At 42.0% G+C, this 21,026-nt stretch overlaps 1 protein-coding gene across 1 annotated transcript; it reads left to right on the top strand.

Annotated features, from left to right (window-relative positions):
• The first annotated feature begins 146 nt into the window (after positions 1 to 146).
• Positions 147 to 20,841, top strand: LOC111251870 (zinc finger protein 488). Its single transcript, XM_022808952.2, has 6 exons — positions 147 to 1,059; positions 8,607 to 8,805; positions 10,552 to 10,975; positions 11,192 to 11,590; positions 12,164 to 12,461; positions 12,739 to 20,841. Exons 2-6 carry the CDS (start codon positions 8,611 to 8,613, stop codon positions 12,863 to 12,865), a joined length of 1,443 nt encoding a protein of 480 aa, XP_022664687.1. The 5' UTR covers positions 147 to 1,059; positions 8,607 to 8,610; the 3' UTR covers positions 12,866 to 20,841.
• The last annotated feature ends 185 nt before the right edge of the window (positions 20,842 to 21,026 follow it).

Genomic DNA, 21,026 nt, shown 5'->3' with positions numbered 1-21,026 from the left:
ATCAAAAAGGACATTCTGCTCCATCGTCCTCCTGCCACCCGTCGTGTTTTCTTCCTGCTACGGCTGCACCTGTGCCCCCAGTGGCGGGAGGCGGAGCTAACTCGACCCCGCCCAGCTCCTGGTCGGCGGCCAATGGATGCTCGACTTGCCCAGAGTCTGTCTGTACTGATCAGCCCATCTGCACTCGAGCCGCGTTGGGCTGGGCGACCAGGCAGTTGCTTGTCGCCAGTTGCTTTTGTCCCGTGTCTGTCTGTTCCTGTAAACGAGCAGTAGCGCTTGCCTTTACGATCAGCTTGTCCTGTTCTGTCGTCATCGCCGGTCGTCGTCCTCGTCTTGCTGCCAGAGGTGGTCCTGATCCTCCTTGATGTCGTCCTCCTTCTACTGCTTGTCCTCCTCCTACTTTTCCCGCCGGCGGCCGCCTCTTTCGATGTCGTCCTGGCTTGGTCATTCTGCGCTCAACCTGCTAGCCCATTTCGTTCATGTTGCCTTCAGTCACTTGCCATGAAGGCACTGCCAAGGTTGCGACTGGAAGCGCGAGTGCGACAGACTGCTAATCTCGTTGAGCAACCCTTGACACCACGACAACTTACCTCAGAGGGACCTGACGACAGAAACGACAACATCATTCAGATATAGGACGGACGGTGGCCAATAAGACGAGACCAGCACAAGCTGTAACATCTCGCACATGCGAGACTAGTGAATTAACAAAGCAAGCCGGTACACCGCCCCCCAGACCCAACAACAAAACGAACTGTCGTTACATTCTGGGTGCATTAGTATCTGCCCGTGGCGGTAACCAAATAAGGGCGTCAATGAATAGGTTTGCGTTCCGTCAACTGACAGAAACAACAACAACAACGGCCACGACAATAACAACAATAACAATAACAAACTGATCTGGACAGTGTAAGACTGACAGCGTGCCTGATAAGCAAAAATAGAAAATTGATGACCGAATGTGTGCTTTTTCCATGTTGTGTATCTGGATTGTGACACGATTGGGTTAACCAACGTGAGGTATCTTTTAACGTTTTATTGTGACTCAAACGTGACGAGGTACGTATTTAAAAGTACAGAGCTACGTATTATTAACTATACTAAATGATTAGCTTACTGCACCAATAGTGTGACATATGTATAGCATAGATCAAACTTACTGTACGAGATGAGATAGTGGTAAGGTGAACTTCAATTTGTTCGTCTTACCTAGGTCAAATAAATGTTGCCTGATTTAGCTAAGGCCTAATTTCATTAGATGAAATGTTGATGACGATTGCATAAATCATCGCTGTTGAAACGGTATCTTTTAACATGAATTTTCCAATTATTCTATTCCAAGTTCGCTTGCTCCCTTTCCATTCTTTACGTAGTCCTAGTTCTAATCCATTCTTTTACGTAGTTCTCATGTCCTTGGGCAACCTAGCTACATAGTTATTCTGTTTCAAGGCCTATTTACCTTAACATTGTAATTAGTTGTAGCTATATCCTTTAAGACCTGTGTGATATGTAAATATTGATGAAAGCAATCTTCAGGTTAAGTTAACTGAGGAACGATTCTGACCATGTCGTCCCCCAAACAGGAGTCCATGGATGATATGACTTGAATAAATATATGTTTATTCTTACCCTAAAGCTAAAAAATACATTTATAGGTTCATCAAAATGGTATACCAAACTTCCGTCACGCAAGAAGAAGGTGCAGGTTTTATAAACTGCGTTTCTAGCGTTCAGCACCGTTGACCGTATCCTACAGTGAATACAAATGTTTTTTTTTTCGCTAAACGTTGCAATGGCTGATAAAGTGGAAGTCTCAAATCGCCAACGTTTACCCTGAAACTTCCTGTTTTAATGTAACGATAAACTGCCAGAAGGGAGAAATGAGGATCTGGTTCAAAATGGGGGTTGCTAAGAACAGTCGGCTACATTCTGTAGATACACCGCGTAATAAACACGTTACCTCCGCTGAAGAAGCGTTGTAAGAAGTTGCGTCGGATTAGTTTAAATTGATAACGAGATTATATTGTATTACATGGAGCAATTTTGATGTGAGAGCTCTTTTTATGGGTTCGTAACATTGGTTATAGCCCGAATACAGAACGAAGTACAGTTTGATTGTCGTAGCTCAATAAAGGTTTTACACACCCAATTTAAGGTACCCCATTTCTCTGTGAACGTACTGCCGATGTTATTAAGCCCCATTGCCTCCACACATTTGACGTTAAATGTGCGAAAACATCAGTCACTCTTTTAAAGAAACAAAAGGTCAGTGCTTCGATCAAAGCCAACTTCACTATGACATCATTATCTCGCTTTATTAAGTTGCTGATTTAAGTCTTTAATGTAATTTCTTTCTTAGTACTGACCTGACATCTTTAGTTAACTACAAACGACATAAGCAACTAAGAAATTCAAAATTTCAGCCTGATTAAGTTACTTAACGTCATTGTGACATTTACCTAAAATAGCATATTTACTGAAGGAGTGATTTCTTGTTGTTATTAATAGTTCCTACATGCTGTGTCGCACTAGGTCAAAACAACAAATGGTGAACATTTCGTCGGTTTGTCTTATCCTAAAATTTCCTACATTCCCCTACAGACCGAATCAATATAGGCGACAATAGCAGCAACAAAGGCTTCTAGCAAATCATGAACTTACGATCATTCTGTATTCATAAAAGTAGTTTAATACAATTCCCTATCAGGTCTCCGACTAGGGTTCCACGTCCTCGCTTTTATGTTCCTACTGCGGCTCAGCACCCCCTTGTGTAATCGTCAAAGTCAACTACATATAGTTCATACCTACACTTTACCGCTTTCTGAATCGACAGATCGGGGATGTTCCCACCAATGGTTTGTTGCTGGGAGGGTGGTCGTTTCAAGGTGGGTGTGCAATCGAACAATGATTGACTTCTGATGTTTTAGCCGAATAAAAGTGGGTGTTTCGATCCTCTCAAGAAAGGAAGTTCTACTGATCAAACCCAAAAACAGGCAGATGGATAATGTCGCCCGCGGCGTGACAGGCGTTACTGTTGAACTAGACCAAGATTTGCTCTCATCATTAAAGAAGTAATGTTATTTTAATTACTCAATAGTTTAGAAAGTTTCCTATTTTAAGTATTTCTTTAGTTACGTTATACTGCATTCAGCTATTTCTATTTTTGATGGCATCATAGTGTTTTATGTCGGATGCGGGTCGACTGTGAAAGTACGCTAAAGGTAGTTACGGCAGAAAACCTTCTCGTTTGTCTCAGGATATGTTAAATAATTATGTCATACGTATGGAACGTACGTTTTTAGAGTTACTTCGGTCACATTCGGAAAAGGTTCAAGGTAAGGGGGTTCGACTGGATCCTCTCCCCTTCAACATTTAGATTATGTCAAGACGAGTATACTAGCAGAAGGTATGCATAAATATAAAACTGCTGCAAGAAACGGGCGCAAGTAAAGCGCAAAAAATCGAGTGCGTACTAGTTCAAGTTAATGACAGCCTTATTAAAGTTGTTGCTAAAGTACCTTAGATATTTTTCCCTTTATGTCTACTGAGAAAAGTTATACGCATCGAGTCAAAAAACGCATCAAAATATAAATTCTTTCTTAAGAAGGAAAGTCAGTGACGAATCGAGGTGTATCTTTTCTTTTTTATTGAACCTGTCATCTACTCTAAATCCATATGCGCTGTTAACCATGAACAAGTGGAAGGTAACTGGAGAACGACATCTGCAGTCAAGAGATTGTTGAAGATGATGTTCATTGCACAATGAGTGCACACGATGAGGGATGATAAACCCCCACACACAGGCACAGTCCTTCTGTCTGTCTGTCTTTCTCTCTTTTTCTTCATTCCATATTCTAGACCAGCACGCCAAGAGAGACCTCACTACCGCAACCCCGCGAGATCCAAAAAGACCTACCTCAGCCTCAGAGCCACACTATGCATCGTGTTTCTGCCTCGTGTTCTATCGTTCTTGCGAGTACAACCGCATGGACACTGACTTCTGAATTTAGGGTGGATGCGATTTTGCTGTTGCAGCTTCGGCTATTCCTATATTGCTATTGCTATACCGGTTGTAGATGGTGTGTAGTACCTCGAAATTCGCCCAAGAATGATCAGTGAAGCGCGAAGCCCCCACCGCCGCCGTCTCCCCCCGCGTGCTTACTCGTTCAAGTTCGAGGCATATCTGTATGTGAAGTAGTTTACATCGAACGCACTCATACTCACACACTCGCAAGGGAGATTCGGCGAGGGAAAGTCCACGGGGACAAGTTTGCGGGCGGATAGCATCATTCGAATGGAAAGAGGCTGACGAGAACTCGTGAGGTGAGTGAGCTGTTCCATCCTTTCGAGTCCGCCCCGAGCGCGCGAAGATTCAGTCAGTGACTCGGTGAGAGTGAATGAGTGCGGATAAAGTGAAGCTAGTGTCAGATAGATGTACATAGGGCAGCAGTGCGCCGCCTGAAGGTTGAACTGCGTGAAATCAGATGCACCCGACCGCCGGCCCATTGCTAGCCACAACCACATTCGATGCAAAAGCTCAATGAGCCGAGATGGGGCGACCACCCTCAAGTGGATTAGACCCCCCTGACTAAACCCAGTCCGCTAACCCCCTGCGTAGGCACCGCTGCCAAATCTCACAGTTTCTTTCCCTTTTATTCCCCTTCCCCGATCCCTCACGAGGAAACAACCGTACACCTACATGTAATTAATACTCTATACGACGCTATATATATCACAACCTAAGCACGAAAGCGTGCGCTAAGACGGTTTTCTCAGCGCGCAAGCAGAAGGAACGGAGCTCTAAGTCCTGAGCCCCAATCGAATAGCTATGGTGTGACAGATCGGAGTCTCAATTTAAGGTCTGCGGTCAGACGACACTGCCACGACGAACAAGGCCCCGACGATCCACATCGCTCGAGCCGATGTAGGGTGACGTTTGCGCTTGATCGTCCGCCTGTTTGGTTCACTCTTTCATCGCTATGGTTTGTCGAGGAAGGCCGCGGCGACGGATGAACCCAGGTGCGCACTTCGTGATCGTTATGGTGATGATGGTCGCCGCTCCGGGTAGTTCTTGTAGATATTAATAAAGAAGTGCGCTAGGTTCAATCGAAAACGCAAGTGCCACGCTGTGAGGGTGGGGATGATGAAACCCCGCATCGTCGTGAAGAGAGATGACTGTGTCGCATTGAGTGGGATACTCAAGTGCAAAGAGAGCCTCGACAAATCGCTCGACAGTGATCAATCTGCGGTGAATGACTCCATCAACAACCAGCTGAGATCCACTAACGATTCCGGATGAGAGTTTACAACGATGACGATTTAATGGCGATTACGCCATATGGGAGTGTATAGCTGAGTCTTCCGGTGTTCACTCCTCCTGGCTCGTACACCTGTTGACTGGAAAAGGAAACAGGAGTGACGACTTCGCAGCTGCGGAGTCAATATAAGTAGTAGTGTAGCGTAGATGGACGTGTGAATGCGATGGACTGCCTTGTTCTGCAAATTACAAACAACGACCTTTCACCGCCGCATAATGAGATATTGCCCGGGCTGCTTTTTCCACTTGAACATCCTATATCTCTGATGCTTTATCGAAGGGGCCTCATACGGTTCATTTAATTGACACGAAGATTACTGGGTAGACACTGAGGTAATTTGCTGAATTCGCTTTTTATCTTTCCTGAAGGTCTAGGATGCCTGAATTCGATGTAGTTGTCCTTAGTCGATGAGGGATAAATCTAGAATTTTCAGCTTACACGCATGGTTCAGTAAAGGTGTATAAATTCTAACCTCTAAATCATAAGGTTGCTTTTAGATATTCCGTTTTCTTTTAGATGGTACTGTCTGCCCCTTTGCATATATATAGCCTCGCAGAGAATTAGTAAAGTGGCAAACGTACGTAAAGCGAAATAAGCCCAAAATGTAGAAGGTTCAATGACCATAAAACATACTTTGCTTTTAGTACGATTCGATATGTTGCAGAAAATAAACATTGGATTAAGCATATCTACCGTATACGAAGATCGAAATCATATCACTTGATTACTACATCCCTCCTTAGTGTGTCCTCTGTTTCTGAGTGCATATTCTGTCATCGAAGCGGCAACCGTAAGCCTTAGCACATTCACGGATCAGACCTCGTAGGGGGTAAAAATCATCGCAGGAGTCTCTTTTGAGACTGATGCTGTTCTATGCGAATCTGTTTCGCTGGCACAAAAACTCTTTTGCATCTAGACCAATCATACTTCGTAATAATAAACTTAAACTGTTTCAGCTGCTCTCAAGACAGGGTCAACACAGAGCATCATATACTTCAGGCCCTAGTACTAATTGTTCCTGCCTAAAGCTAGTGCACAGAGCAGTGATGAACAGGATCTCACTGCGGAAATCGGATATACTCATATGGTCACTATAGGCAGCTTTTTCGGATGTCCTTTCTGAATTCATTTTGCGACCATATCTCCGCCAAACATACCGTCACCGATGGTTAAAGGCGACTTGTTCGTCCTACTGGCCCGTCTATTCGACGACATTATAAACTCTGCTTAGGCGCCACACAAAGCCTTTTGCACAAAGGCTCAGAAGTCCTATATAATCAGCCCACATAGGTAATTCTTTTTCCCTTCATTTCTCGTCGAGCTTAGTCTGTACAATGCTAAACAATCATATTGAAGTGCTACTGCAAAAACGAGTCAGGGCCATATCTGTATAGAAAAATAAGTCCTTCAATCCCCAACCTAAAATGCCCCGTGACTTCTTGTTCTGTAGTTTCTCTGCGCATTATTACGGGAAACGTAACGTGAAACGCTCGCTGTCCAAGGCTTCATATGTATTCTCCGATATTGTCAGCATATTGATAACACTTCATTGCCATAGAAGAGGTCTTTGCTTGGCATATTAAGCATTCAACGATTTTATATCTCAGGTAAAGTCCGTCCCTTTTATATGCGACTTTATAATCTCTGTGCGTCTAGCGCGGACGCTTTTCAAGGGCGTAAAGTACTCTTTCGTTGCTCGCCTTGGTTGACTTTAGCAGAATCCCCTGTCGACAGATATGAGGCTTGCGCGCGGCCACTTTTCTATAGAAATACTCTATTGAACATAGGATGTCTGTACTGGTTTTTTGCGTAGTTATCCGGAATCGGTTAGCCGGCGTACTCAAAACTGACCCAAGATATTAGCCTTGCTACAGCCGTCTCAACCATCATAGAAACTTGAAAACTGTTCCTACAGGTAGGTCAGACGAAGTTACCTTGTAGATCAGCAAACTTACTATCGACAATCAGAAAATTTTCTTATGCTAAGAACATTTACACGCGTTCGCCAAACATGTTACTAAATGTATGGAGCATTTGATTTGAAGAAAAATTGTATGTTTAACATAAATGGCGTGTTTCTTAAGTAATCATATGGGCTTGTCTATATGTGAGCAACTAAATAGCGCTCGTCAGTGAGAGTCGCTGTACCATCTAATACAGGCGCTGACCGTCTGTCCACATTGAGCGGATCGTGTTTCCAGACCTTTTTTCCTGTATGGTGTCGACGAAGACATTGGTCGCCAGATGGCCAGCGTATAGAATCAATCACATCGTCTTGGTAGTAACTCTGATTTACCTTTGCACTACCTGATACTCGGGAGTCAGCCTTAGCCTCTGCTAAATCCGGATTATCGCGGATCAGAAAATGAATAAATGAAACCGTTGTTAGATTATCACGGTACAGCGCTGCGAGGCAGATCTTAGCAGAGCTATGATAGACCATACACAAGCGGGCGGCAAGCGAGGATCAAGTGATTATGGAACGAGGGGAACAAAGTTAACAACCTTTCTTGCCCATGTTTCAGCTAAATACGAACGGAGACACAGTAATACAGCCAATATTACAGCATTGACCGAGTATGTCGAGAAAAAAAAAAGAGAAAAAGAAAATGAATCTACCATCCTGTGCATTTGCGCATCTTAATCATTGAGAAATGTTTGCTTCACACTAGAAGTTCCCGCAAGGAGCGTCTCATTGGCCAAGCCTATGTGTTGTAGACGGTCCGCGTGTATAGTGTTTTACATGCCGTACATGGTTCGTAGTCTGATTGATTGACTGACGTTAGCAAGATCAACATCATTTAAATGGCACCCAACATCTTTTTATTGCTATTGTCTCATGCCGCTGGTTCATTACATTACTAAGTTGAATATATTTGATCATGCCAGAGCATTTTGTACTTTAGGCGAATATGTTTTTGCACTGGTTTTCAACCGCTTTAAAAATCGTATCTGCGGTGGAAACCGACCGTGAGTATTGTCCAAATAATTATTACTAAGGAGCTTAGGGATCTTTTTTTTTACTAGTAAATTCAGCCCTATATGTTTGAGTTGAGCATTACAATAACTCTACCTAGACATTGTTTTCAAAGCAACTGAGGTAGTATCGAGCTCGAGAAAGTGACTACTATAAAATCACTATTTCATTCGAGAGTTTTATAGATATGAAAACGGCTTTAGATGTAAACTGATCTTACCTATCTTTATTTATTGGCTGCATGATGATAACGGTAGAAAATTCTGAAATAGGTAATCAAGGTAAAATATAGGCCTTTTTCTGTTTTGCAGGGATATGGACCCTAATGGCCCTCTAGACGTTCACGGCCGTGTTGTTTGTGATCGTGCCCTAGCGAAGGGCACTCCATTAGGACCGCTCGGGCCGTTGGTGTCGAAAGGATCTAGCCCGGGAGGCCTTGATGCGCTGGCAGCGATTGCGGCCAAAGCAAAAGACAATTATCCTGACGTCGATAAAAGCACAACGCTGCCTGTGAGTACCAGACTTTATAACGACTATGCCAATATATACACACTAAAACAACTCCTCATTGTTCCCATTGTTTTGGCTTATTTGAGTTTATCCAATGCCATTAAATGGAGGGTTTAGGGCATCGAATGCAAAGAATCCTTTCAATATGGGATGAGATAATTTGCGGTGGCAACGCCGCAATTTTTTTTCACAGAAGCAGCCTTTTGCCCTTCTCTAAGGTTTGGAATAGAGGGGGTAAATATTCCAAAAAATTGTCTTTTCCATACGCGACCTGTGCGTTCGCTCCTCTAAGCCAAGAGGAACTTGGCGACTCTATCTATTTGCATGGAGCAAATAGATCAGATAGCTACTTCGTCAAGCTTAGCCTCTCCCTATCAAGTAATACATACGACCGTCTGTATATAGATCCCTATGCTCTTGCTGATAACCTCCTTCCTTCAAAAGCGCTGATTTGCCCTGTCTTTTTGTCGAAGACTAGCACATAGTTTGCGTTGAACACACTTCGTTGTGTAGCGGAGAACCATTGTCATCACGCTGATCGTCAGATATTCGAACAGAGCGATGTCGGTGCTGCGTATCGGGGAACTTCGATGTTCCCTTCGCCTCTGAGTCTCTATACATGCGCAGCAAAGATAAGATTCAATATTTCCGAAAAAACGGTACCACAGCATTACTCTTTAGCACCATTTTGTTTCCCGCGACTCCCAAAATGCATATCCTTCGCCACCTTTTTGTCCTAGCGTACGGCTTATTTTTCCCTTTTAGCTATCTAAATTTCTAATCTCCGATTCAACACCATTAAAAGAATCCTATACCGAAGAGTGAGTATAAACGACCACCTTGTTTGTAATACATAGTATTATGTGGCTTTGGAGAAGTGAGGGGATCATAGCAATGTGCTTACTACGTTGAATAAAAATAGGAGTCACCGTTACATACTATGCAGAGCCGCGCTACGCATATTTTACGCTGTTTCCTTCCAAATATCTTCACTGAAATTAAATTTGGATTGAAGAAATCTTTAAAGTTATAAAAAAGTATTGTTAGCTATCGGTACGATTTATGAACTAACGTGTAAGTCGATAAACCGGAAACAGGATCTCTGGATTGATAAACTATGTTGCAAATTTCACACAACGAGTAATACTTGGAAAGGCTTCATCCTTTGCCATCATTGACAATACCTTTGTGGAACCGTGGCTCGCACCTCGCTCCCCCTAGCGTCGTAGCTCTGACGCCGGTATGCGATCACGCCGCTTGTCTGCTATTGTTATTGCAGTACTCCTTAAAATGCAAAATTCACAGAAGCGTTGGAGCATTACTTTGTACCGCATCAAATATCTTCTGAAGAATAAGTAAAAGATGGAGGGCCTAATCTTGTCTTGCCCTTGCAACGGCAGATATCTTCATACAGCCACCGTTTTGAGTCCACGCCAGTGTGTACGCTCCGGAGGTCAGCCGGCATCAATTGTGGATACCGTAACTCGGGTTGTATACTTAATAAGGGTTGCAGCCAGCCGAATATTTCTTCTAGGTTCACATCATGCGTACAACATATCAATAATACACCCAGAGCCACAGAGCAATCGTAGCAGGGAAGCCGATTTTGGGCCGTGCATAGAGATCTTCATTAAGCTTTCCGTTTGCACGATCTTTCATAATGTATCGTGTATTAAACTGATAGATCATTGTCGCACTTTACTCAATTCATTCATGTTTTGTTTCGTATCGTATTATATGTGACAGCTCTCAACGTGTCTGCTAAGTGGTGATCATTTGTGGCTCCAAGGGGTGCGCACGGCACGCTTTGCAGAAGAGCAGAATGTCGAAGTTTCGATCATTGATGGGCAAATCCAGTTCCGGACAATTCGCGATATCCCACCAGGCGAAGAACTTCGAGTTTGGTTTGGCGTGGAGTTCGGCCAGATCCTTCGGTTGCCGGCATTCGCCTCACTCGTTCTACCAGATCGTGAAAAAAAGTACCGTTGCATTTTCTGCGGAACCAACTTCAACTATCCATACCCGATGATTGGCCACATTATGTACCGGTGTCCAATTCGAGATTCGAATCAAAACACGCAAAGCAAGAGTCACGAGCCAACGCCGATGTCTTCACCCACGCCGCCATCTCCCCCTGTCCTTTCACCACCGAGCAGAATGATCTCACCCGGTGAATAATTTTTGGCTTGCTTTGCTATGTTTGTAGTAAAAATTCAAAACTAAATTAACCAACGCACTTGTAGACGCTTCCTATTTACTTTTTCCCTCGCTGTCACTTTTTTGAAATTCATTTCTTTAGTAAATCGCTGTCGACAATTATTTTTCGTAGCATTTTTAGTTAGCACTATTTCACTTGCAACTGATGTCTAAACTGGCACGGTTCTAGGGCTTTCCGGATCGACTCCGAATTCCCCCTCTACGACGCCTCCTAGTTTAAGTCCGGGTTCGTCATGGGCACCCTCCGCGACTGTTCTGCCCATAATTCAGGCAACGCAGAAGACGAAGCGCTTCAAATCGTTCGATATTGCTACTCTAACGGACGAAGGTGATGGAGAGGAAATGAAAAAAATAAAAAGCGAAGAAGAAGTTAGTACGGACGCCGTAATAACTACGCTGAATCTTGGAATGGGTCTCAACATGGGCCTCAACATGCATCAACCAAACCCAGGTCTTTTAAATTCAGCTCAGTTGCCCGGTCCGCATCATTTCTCATCGTTTACACCTATCGGGGCTTTGACCAACTCGGCGGCGATTTCAACACAACTACCTTATCACGGCAGTAATGGTAGGCTACTCTGTTTATGATTAGCATTTCTGATCTATGCAGCCAGAGAACAACAAAGCATTTATGAGAACAGACATGTTTCGGAATGACAATGTGGCCTACCCATGTATATCTATGCGAAGATGTCCTTAGAAATAGGTCCAAGGAAAAGGATTTTTAAAAAATATATTGAAAATTGATTTCATCGCTGGTCAACTCGTTGTACCATACTGACGCTCCGATAGAACTTGATAGCCCTTTCACATATTCATAACTATTCTGGATTTTTTTAGTAATCAATGTTTATTACATATTTATTCTCATACATATATAACTCCAATACGTTCTCCATTGACCAAAAAAGCTGTGGCACACACGGTCTAGTGATCGTCTGGAATTTGCTAATACACCGCCTTCGAGAATACAGTCCTTAGAGTTCCCGGGGAAACCTCTTGTGATAGAAGTACGTCATTAGACCATTGTTACCTTGTATCTATCGTCCATTTTGTTAATTAAACTAATGCATACGATATATATGAAGGTATGCGCCGTGCGACATGCTTACAGTTGCTGCCATTTTTTTCTTCGTTATAGGTAGCCTTCCCAATACAGTGCTTTTTCCTTTGACCGCTCCTACATTACCACAAGCCGTTTCACCACCGTCAGCATCTGCAACAACAGCAGCAGCTGCTCCGTCGAAACCACGAAAAGCTGCAAAACGCGCCAAGGCAAGTCCATCGCCTCCTGCGAATGCCCCTGAACAGGCAGCTCAAGCTGCTTTGCTTTCGTGTCTGCCCCCTTCACTGGCAGCCCTTTCGATGCCGTCACAAAACTGGTGCGCAAAGTGCAACACGACCTTTCGTATGACCTCCGATCTCGTCTACCATATGAGGTAAGAAAAATAAATTCAAATAGGAAATACGCTTTCTTTTTAAAAGTCTGCAAGACCCAGGGAAGGCTTCATCCACTGAAACATATCCCAGAAATAACTGGTTGACGACCGGTAAGAAGTAACTGACATTTTCGTTCTTTTCTGACTAGTGCAGTCTTGTAAGTTGATAGCGAAAAAAACTTGTAGCAAAAAAAAAAACTAAGATAAAGTTTTTCTCAACAGGAAGAAATTATTAATGCTCATTTTCTGTTATTTGCTTGCATGTGTGCCTCACTAGATCGCACCATAAACGTGAAGGGGACCCATTAAAACGAAAGAGGGAAGAAAAACTCCGTTGCCTCATTTGTCACGAAACCTTTCGGGAACGACACCATCTTACAAGACACATGACGAGCCATCAATAGATTAACCAGATGGATCGGTGGGTGCACTGGCAACAATCACCTTGCATATAAATCCGGACTTCGTCCACTTGCCCCGGCAAAAAGTGTGTCGTCTAGAAGAAAAAAGAAAAATGTGTTTTTCTTTATATTGGAAAAAACAAACCAGATTTAGATTGCCAATTAGGCGCACATGCATGGAGGGTAAGCTGTCCGTTTAAAAACATTTGATTCTTATCGAATCGGGTTGAATTCTATATACAACCTGTTTCAGAGCTTGGTTCCGCTAAAAAAGGCGTCCTCAATACGAAGCCATCTGTTTCAGAACCTTGCTCAGGTGCACGAATAAGTCTTAAAATGTTTCCAACACCGTTATGGGATTTGTTCTAAGTAAAAAAAAAATAAATCTAAAACGATCCCTAATGGAAACATTTTTTTTTTAAATTAACACAAGGCCGGTGCTCGAAGCACTACTACCTTGTTCGTGCGTTGCCTCATTTATTCATTCTAAATGAAGACTGGTTACATGATAATCCAAATTTCGCAGTTAACAGTTTTATGTTGCTTATTAAAATCCAATTCCTTCTTCACCGGCCCTGTGAAACTCACGTCTTATAAATGAGACCGAAGTACACTTAAAACTTTGCTCATAATTTTTTTTAAATAGCTGAATTTTTAAGTATATTTTCTGCTGTTGACTTACTGTGATTTGTAGATACTCAACTGCATATACATAAATCTATGACATATAACACGAAAAAACAACCCTGTACAGTGCAAAAAGCCTATCCAGTATCGGGTTATTTATTGATGTTTAAAGAAATATGCATTGTTTGATTAGCCGAACACGTCAGAAGGCATATGTATAAATATACATGTATTTATAGACATAAATCCAATTTGCGAAATCTAGATGCACATGGTTCTGTTAACAACTCAAGCCAACAAGATCTACTAATCTGCTTTCTAAAATTAGCTTTAAACGAAATTTATTGTTTACCAACAAAAATGAAAGGTCTCAAATTTTGCACGCAGTAAAAGCACACATGTTCGCCTATCTGTCGTGAACGGCACGTTAAATAGTTCTGTCAAATAACACACGTAAGTAATAAACTTTCTGGTGGTGCTTTTCGAGCATGTGCAAACGGAAATGTCTCACATAGCATCATTAAGACAAGCATGCAACGCTAACGGCAATGACGACGACTATGAGGCGAGATCTATAAAGTCGGGTGGCCATCATCACATAAACAATAAAATGTCATAGGGCATTGTGTCCCGCCTACAGTCGTCATACGCAGTCGTGTAGGAATGATTTCCCCAGGTTTCTCCGAGCCTTTGACCGCAATTAAGCTTTACTTTAGGTAGCATGTGGGAATCTGACTTGGAAGCATGAAAGTAAATAACGACAGACAACATTATATCGATCGCATGCGGCCAGTACCGGCGGTGCCCCGTTGTAAGAAATAAACATTGCATCAGAATAGCAGATATGAAGGAGTACACCTATTCTCTACCGGTATAGTCTGCCGTATAACAATCGTCATAGATGGACATAAACATCACCCTCTCAATCTCGTCCCTTCAAAATAAATGAAAAAAAAAACAAGTTAACGTTAAAAATAAATAAGAAAATCAACTGCACTAAAACCCCTAATGTGGTTGCGTTTAATTAAATATCTTAAACGGTAGAATACACATATTATAATTAATTATTTTCATTTAATTATGAAATATATCTTTGAAAAAATGATACATAACGGCAGCATCCCTTACGAACAAACTAGATAGATAGTACGATCACCGTTGGAGTCGGTCCTATACGAAGAAGAAAATTTTACCATCGAAAATTGAAAAATAAGTACAGAAAGATTGTTCAGGTTCATTAATTTTGATTATGAAAAATCGATCAAAAATAGGAGACGTCGATCTGTTGTTTATCGTCGGTTAACAAAACGTTGTTAATTAAAGAGTAACCCTTTATTTTAAAAATTGTACGCCAGCCTGGATTGCACTGTTCCGGTTCTAGTCAAAAAGTGTAGCAAAATTTGTGACTTTAAGTTGCCCAGGAAAATTCTGTTTTCTACGATATTTAATCGTGTGTAAAACAGCGTAACATTTAATTATTGTTTATTAAATGGCCACTTCAGTTCAGCTTTAACTTTAATTTTAAGACTTAACTTAATGCTGTAGTGAACGTATGCGGAAGGCCGTTTCTTTTTTTCTGGGGGCGACCAACCATATGCTGTTTCTTAAAATAAACGTGGAATAGTTAATAGTTTAATAATCTTGAAAGAATCAGGAATTCTGGAAAAGGAACAATTTTTATACGCGGCTGACTTAAAATTTGATAATACTTTCATGTAACTAAATTACTAATTCCATGAAACCTTGGCTTTCTCGTGCCTACTTAAACCCTAGTTCCCTATCTTTTCAGCAACACTCTCAAGAAATTAGAATATCCGGAAGATTTTTATGCGTTATTCTATCCCATTTCGATCATATCTGTATAGATAATTCCATAAGCAACAAAGACGGTCCGTTTATTTATAACTCTTCAATAGAAGCAGAACCGATCGCCTACTTCAAAGTAACAGGCTTGCCTACAAATTTATAGAACTGAGCTCGAGCAGTTCCAAATATGAAGCAGATTAGTATCGAGTTTACGCTAGTAACCCAAGCTGACGGGTTGCAACCTCTATCAAGTATTCCGAAACTCTCTAGGTAGACAGTCGCTTCTGCCGTTGGGTTCCTTGTGGATCAAAGGGGCTTTTTCGTATCCGAACATGCGCCCCCAAAGGGAAGTTGCGCGAATCGAAGGAGCTGTGGTATCCTGATGATAGAGCAAAGAGCAAGTATTCAAGTTAGGTCGATCGAGTAAAGGAGGGAAATGAGGGGGTACAAGTTGTTGAGCTGAATAGCATTAGCATTGCATTACATATTTACGATGACGATAGGCGGCGAACAGAAGAGTAATTGAAGCAGCGAGTGGTCGCGCAGACTTGAGGAGCCGCAAACACCCGCCAGCCGCTTCTCTCAGCGAGCGAAACAGAACCTCCTATTCGAGGAGGATAGACATGCGCAATAAACGCTCAATGTGAACAGACATGAAACGATATAGGTCGAGTATATCCAGTAATAATCTGGGCAGACTATCGCGCATTGTTATAGGGCGGGGGAAGCAAAGGGTGGTTCCGGTTAACGGAACATATTAAAAACTACGTATATGAAAAGAAAGTGTTGCAACACCTAAACTTCAATATAGGTCTAAATAAACAAGGAATCTGATGAGAAAAATAAATATTTTATAACTTCAGGTAGGAACATACAGTTTTTTGTTTTTCCATGCAAGGGTTGGCCCAACAAAAAGAAAGCGCAGCGTTCCCCTTGAACTTTACCAACAAATTAAGTTATTATAAATTCCATATTACTCTCCATAACCTTTTTTCCATCCCCTAATCAACTTATTTCCTCCTCCTTGTCAGAAATTTTCAAATCCGCTGCTGACAAGCTCATTCAGTCAGGAGACCCCTATTCGGTTTTAAGTCTGTGGTTTTTAGTTTTATTTGCTAGTTATAGGAAAAGGTGGTAAGCCATCGCTTAGAGATCTAGAGAACTTGGTAGATGCAAAGGAACTTTCCCACAAGATCCTGCAGAACGGCCTGGCATTGCTGCGGAGAGATATGATTTTGCCTCATCTATCAGGTCTTCCCTGTAGGGTAGCCTCGTTCATTGGATGCGAGTGAATTGTAACTGTTCGCTGTTATCGTACTGTTCTCTTCAGGCGTTCCCCAATATAGAAGACCTTTTCAGTCCAAATAAACGGAACGATCGTTTTTATAAGATGGAAATCTGAATGTCTTCTGAGTTTGAGTAGTTGAGTTTGTTTCATAAGCCTGACGTGCTTGTGAATATTCATAAAACTGCAATTCATCCTCGCTCGATTTACAAATCATTTCCGACTTTCTCCTTCAAAAGAGCTTTTAATCAACTTCCGTCGTCATCAGATGGCTGACTGGGGCGGTTCTCATGCCATTCTCGAACTTAGCAAACCAGTTTTAAACAGCCCTCTCGATTATAAACTCGTTGCTGCACCGCAAAATACTGCTCCGACACCTGTTCAATTTCGACAAAAGGCAAAATAGAATAAATGTCAAAAATGTACTTTTTTTTTTTCCTGGATCCTTTAATCTTGGAACCCAAACTCGACATGTAAACGCTTTTGTTTCGCAATCAGATCACAATACATTCGTAGCAAAGAGAGGGCGCTTTTGAATGGAACGTAGAAGCAAATAAACGGCGAACAAATGTGAGGACCAAAGAACACTAAAAACGCACCGAACGTATTTGTGTTAATATGCTTAACGTTAATACATTTTGCGAAGAGACTATCAGTAGAAGGCAATAATAAAAATCGCAAACACGCATAAAGAAAGTAGGTTTCGATTTTCGTTGTATATACACACAAATATCAAATGCAAGTTGAGATACTTCCTACAAAACACATCCTCTTAATAGTGTACACAAGGCCCCGTCAAGACCATCGCGGACAACTGGTAGTCATAAATATAGTCTCAAGTTAGCAGCTGCATATATTTTAGCATAAAGACACTGTTCTGGACAATATCTATTATGTCTTCGTCGAGCTGATGTTTTCGAACGTAGCGTCTTACACATGAACCCCAGGGCCTTCGTCATTTTCTCATAGGCTTTTGGAGGTTACTACGTCTTCGGGTTCATACTGGCAACGACTGAAAGCGGATGCAATCTACAGATGGGGCAGCTGACGAAGTGTCTAACTCGGCTAGAGGCTTAGAAGACGCCCAGGCCGGTCAGACTATTCGCTCGGGACAGAAGGGTGTGTTCAGGAACTCATCGACAGAAAAGAAGCACTCTCGTTGCTGCTGTTATCCACTGTCCGTATTGAAAGACAGATGCGACGGTGGTTGAGTTGCTAGGGGTAAAAAGGCTGTCCGTCGCCTCTATGAAGGCAAATTGAGGGCCAGACACGCTGGAGCCAGAAGCGGCCCTAATGGCCCTTGTTCACATGTAGTGAGTAGGCTGCTATAACAAAAACAACAAGAACCCTTGTTCTGTGCCAAAATCTGTATTACTTGATGGATAGCAGCAGAATATCTGCCGAATGCTCTACGTTAGTTTGCGCTTAATGGACAGCATTTATTTGGTTAAACCCAGAGGACTACTACAGTATGTTTAAGTGTAACCACAAAGAAGGGTGCCTCGCGTACTTTAAGAATACCATGAAGTACTATACACACTTGTGCTAGCGATGAGGCTAAATCTAATCGAAATTTTGTTAGCAATACGGGCATCCACTCTCTACAGCAAAATCCAACATGGAAAATTATAAACACCTCAATTTGCACTCCATCTGATTTTAAAATAAACCAAGCAGAAAACAACGTGCGCTTGACTGGTACGAACGCTCACTAAACCACAGTTAGGGCGCATTATGCCGGTAGACACGTTTCTAGCTGACCGGAGTTCGCAATTTATCTCAGCGGTTTTCAACGTATGTATAAGACACTAAGATTATGCAGTTCTATTCATTTTATAAATAATAAGTATACATTTTTAGCTAGTGATGTAGCGTTATTCCATTTTACCTACACTGATAAAGTTACAAGGCAGAAAATGTATACTGCTTAGACAAACATACGCTCCGTAGATGCCGTAGTGTGTGTGTTTCTACATGCTAGAATAATTTCTCTTAGTGTCACTTTTCATCACTATAGTCGAACGATCTCACAACAATAGCGAGCTGTCTGTGACTTATATTTGAAACGAAGTGGCAGGCTTGTCGTTTTAAAACTTTATGAATGTTCCACACATATCAGCGTATTTTTCTTTTCTTTTCAACGTCCGATATTTTCCATTTGATATTTTCCGGACTTGGAACCCCACATGTTTCTTCGCTATTCGAATAGGTTACTCTCCTCTGTTTCTGGAGCTTCCATTTTAAATCAATTCTTTACCCGCTACTCTTGCCCGGTGTCCGCTTTTCCTCCCTTGGCTGTAGCAACTCGGTTTGCCTTGCGAAAATCGTAATACGCCGCGCTCAGCTGCCTGCTTGCGCGATTCTCTACGTAGAACTCTCTATGCACTTGAGAAATATCTGATTGCGTGCATGACCCTGTGCACGTCGGCGGTACGATGATAGCTTTTTCCTTCCTATATATTTTTGCTGTCCGAACCCTGTTGGTTCAGACATCGCAGTCTATCCTGATTCTTTCGGACTTTCATGTGCGCTGTTCTGCTATTCGCGGAGTCAGCGAACAAATCATGGCCACATGTCGCCTAGTCGTCCTGTTAAGGAAGGACACAGAAGGAGAAGGTTGACGTAGCGGCCAGCGAAATGCCCAAGAACGTCTTGATCTAGGCATCGTTCACGAGACATCCCTTCCCCGGCCCCGGTCAGCCACAGTTCGTCTGCTCCTTTGCAGAAGCAATATGGGCCAACGGCCAAGAAATGGTAGAAGACAGGCCAAGCTGGGTATTCATATGGAGATTATGCCGCCGCCACAGTTGGATTGCGGTCACGGCGCATTCGATAGAGAAGAGTACGACATATAGCGAGACAAAGAGAGGCAACAAGAAAGAAAGAGAAATACAAGGGGAAACAGAGAAAACCATGCATGATCATCATCATCATCATTATCGTCGTCGTCGTCGTTTGGGTGACTCTGCACCACCGGCGCCTCCGCTGCCTACTGCCAATGATGTTTATGTGACAGTGAAGAGAACTCAAAGGATAGGTTTCGTTTCAGGCCGAGACGGTCCGGCGGTAGGTTGGGGAGTTCATCGATTTGATCCACCGAAGTCAAACCGCTGAAAGTATGGCATGGTCAAATAGATCTAGTGAACGGAGATAAGACAAGCGTGCCAGCCAGCTGGCATTAGGAAACTGAGGGAGAAAAACATCCACATCAGATCAGTCAAGTATTAAGGCTATTTTACTTTAGGTGTATGGTAGTTTGTTCGAATGGTGAACCACTGATGAATTTGCAGTTTATCTTTTCATTTTCATGAAAGGGCTTCTGAACACTTACAGTCAGATATGCTCAATACTAGTATTTATACTACAGTGAAAGGTAATGTGTTATAACACTGAAAAAGGCAAAGAGGTTTAGCTGTGCGTATGATAACATAACAGAAAATAGCTTGCTTGCTAAAGTCCAAAACACGACTAAGTTTGAGACCGGACGTAGACACCCTCTGAAGCAATAGATTTCAAGAATACGAAACACTTTTTTAAAGTAATCTAGAAATTAAATTAATTAGATTATTACATTGGAATCAATAAGTATTTCTCCTAGTCTGTGGTGATGATTTTTGTGCAAAACATTTTTTTCATTACTGATTTTGCCCTGCCTTAGTCTCATGTTAGGCACTCGAAGCACATGTAACATTGATACGTTAATATTCAGTAAATCGGATAGGTAAATCAGATAGAAATAAGCTACAATAAGAATCCATGCTACGGACCCACTTTATGATGAAAAGTGTCACTTATCTTTAGCGATATAAGTGCGCCTGAAGGGTTCGAACCAGCGAACCCCTGAATGTAGCGTGCGTTAAAATATTCTGTTTTGTCTGAAACAATGTTTAATGGTAGGTTCCAATGTAAAGCCCAAAAAATGTTTAGATGTCCTGTATTTATTGGTTGTTCTACCGCCACTTTATCATGTTTTAGAATAAATCGAAAGAAGTAGGCAGAAATTTAAAAAATAGGGCTTGTATGAATCTTTGAATGCTGATTTCCAATTGATACTGTGTAGATTTGGAACAAAAAAGATCACTTTATACAATCTTAGCACGGGTGAAAAACAAAAACGCTCGTGCATATTACAGCGAGAAAATCAACGTATGGTAACTAAAATGACATTAATATGTTAGTAAGCAGGTTGCTAGCATACATGAATCAATCATAAACAAAGATTAATAAAAGAATTATAGTTTGATCTTTTACTAAAAACCTTCTGAATGTTATATTTGCAAATTAACGTACTTCAAGGTAGATTCTAAATAGATGAATCCGTTTTATAGCTCGTAGTGGGAAGGACTCGCTTTGCTCTAAGCGCACACCTTAGCTGTCATCTTGTGGTAGACACTGACTGTGGATGAGCAGGACTTGGTCCTCATCCCCGTGCTAGCGCAGTTTGTA

This window comes from Varroa destructor, unplaced genomic scaffold (genome assembly GCF_002443255.2).
Source record: "Varroa destructor unplaced genomic scaffold, Vdes_3.0 BEIS01000001.1, whole genome shotgun sequence".
NCBI classification, from domain to species: domain Eukaryota; kingdom Metazoa; phylum Arthropoda; class Arachnida; order Mesostigmata; family Varroidae; genus Varroa; species Varroa destructor.
Note: the sequence above shows the minus strand (reverse complement) of the source record. Positions and strands in the feature narration are given on the sequence as shown.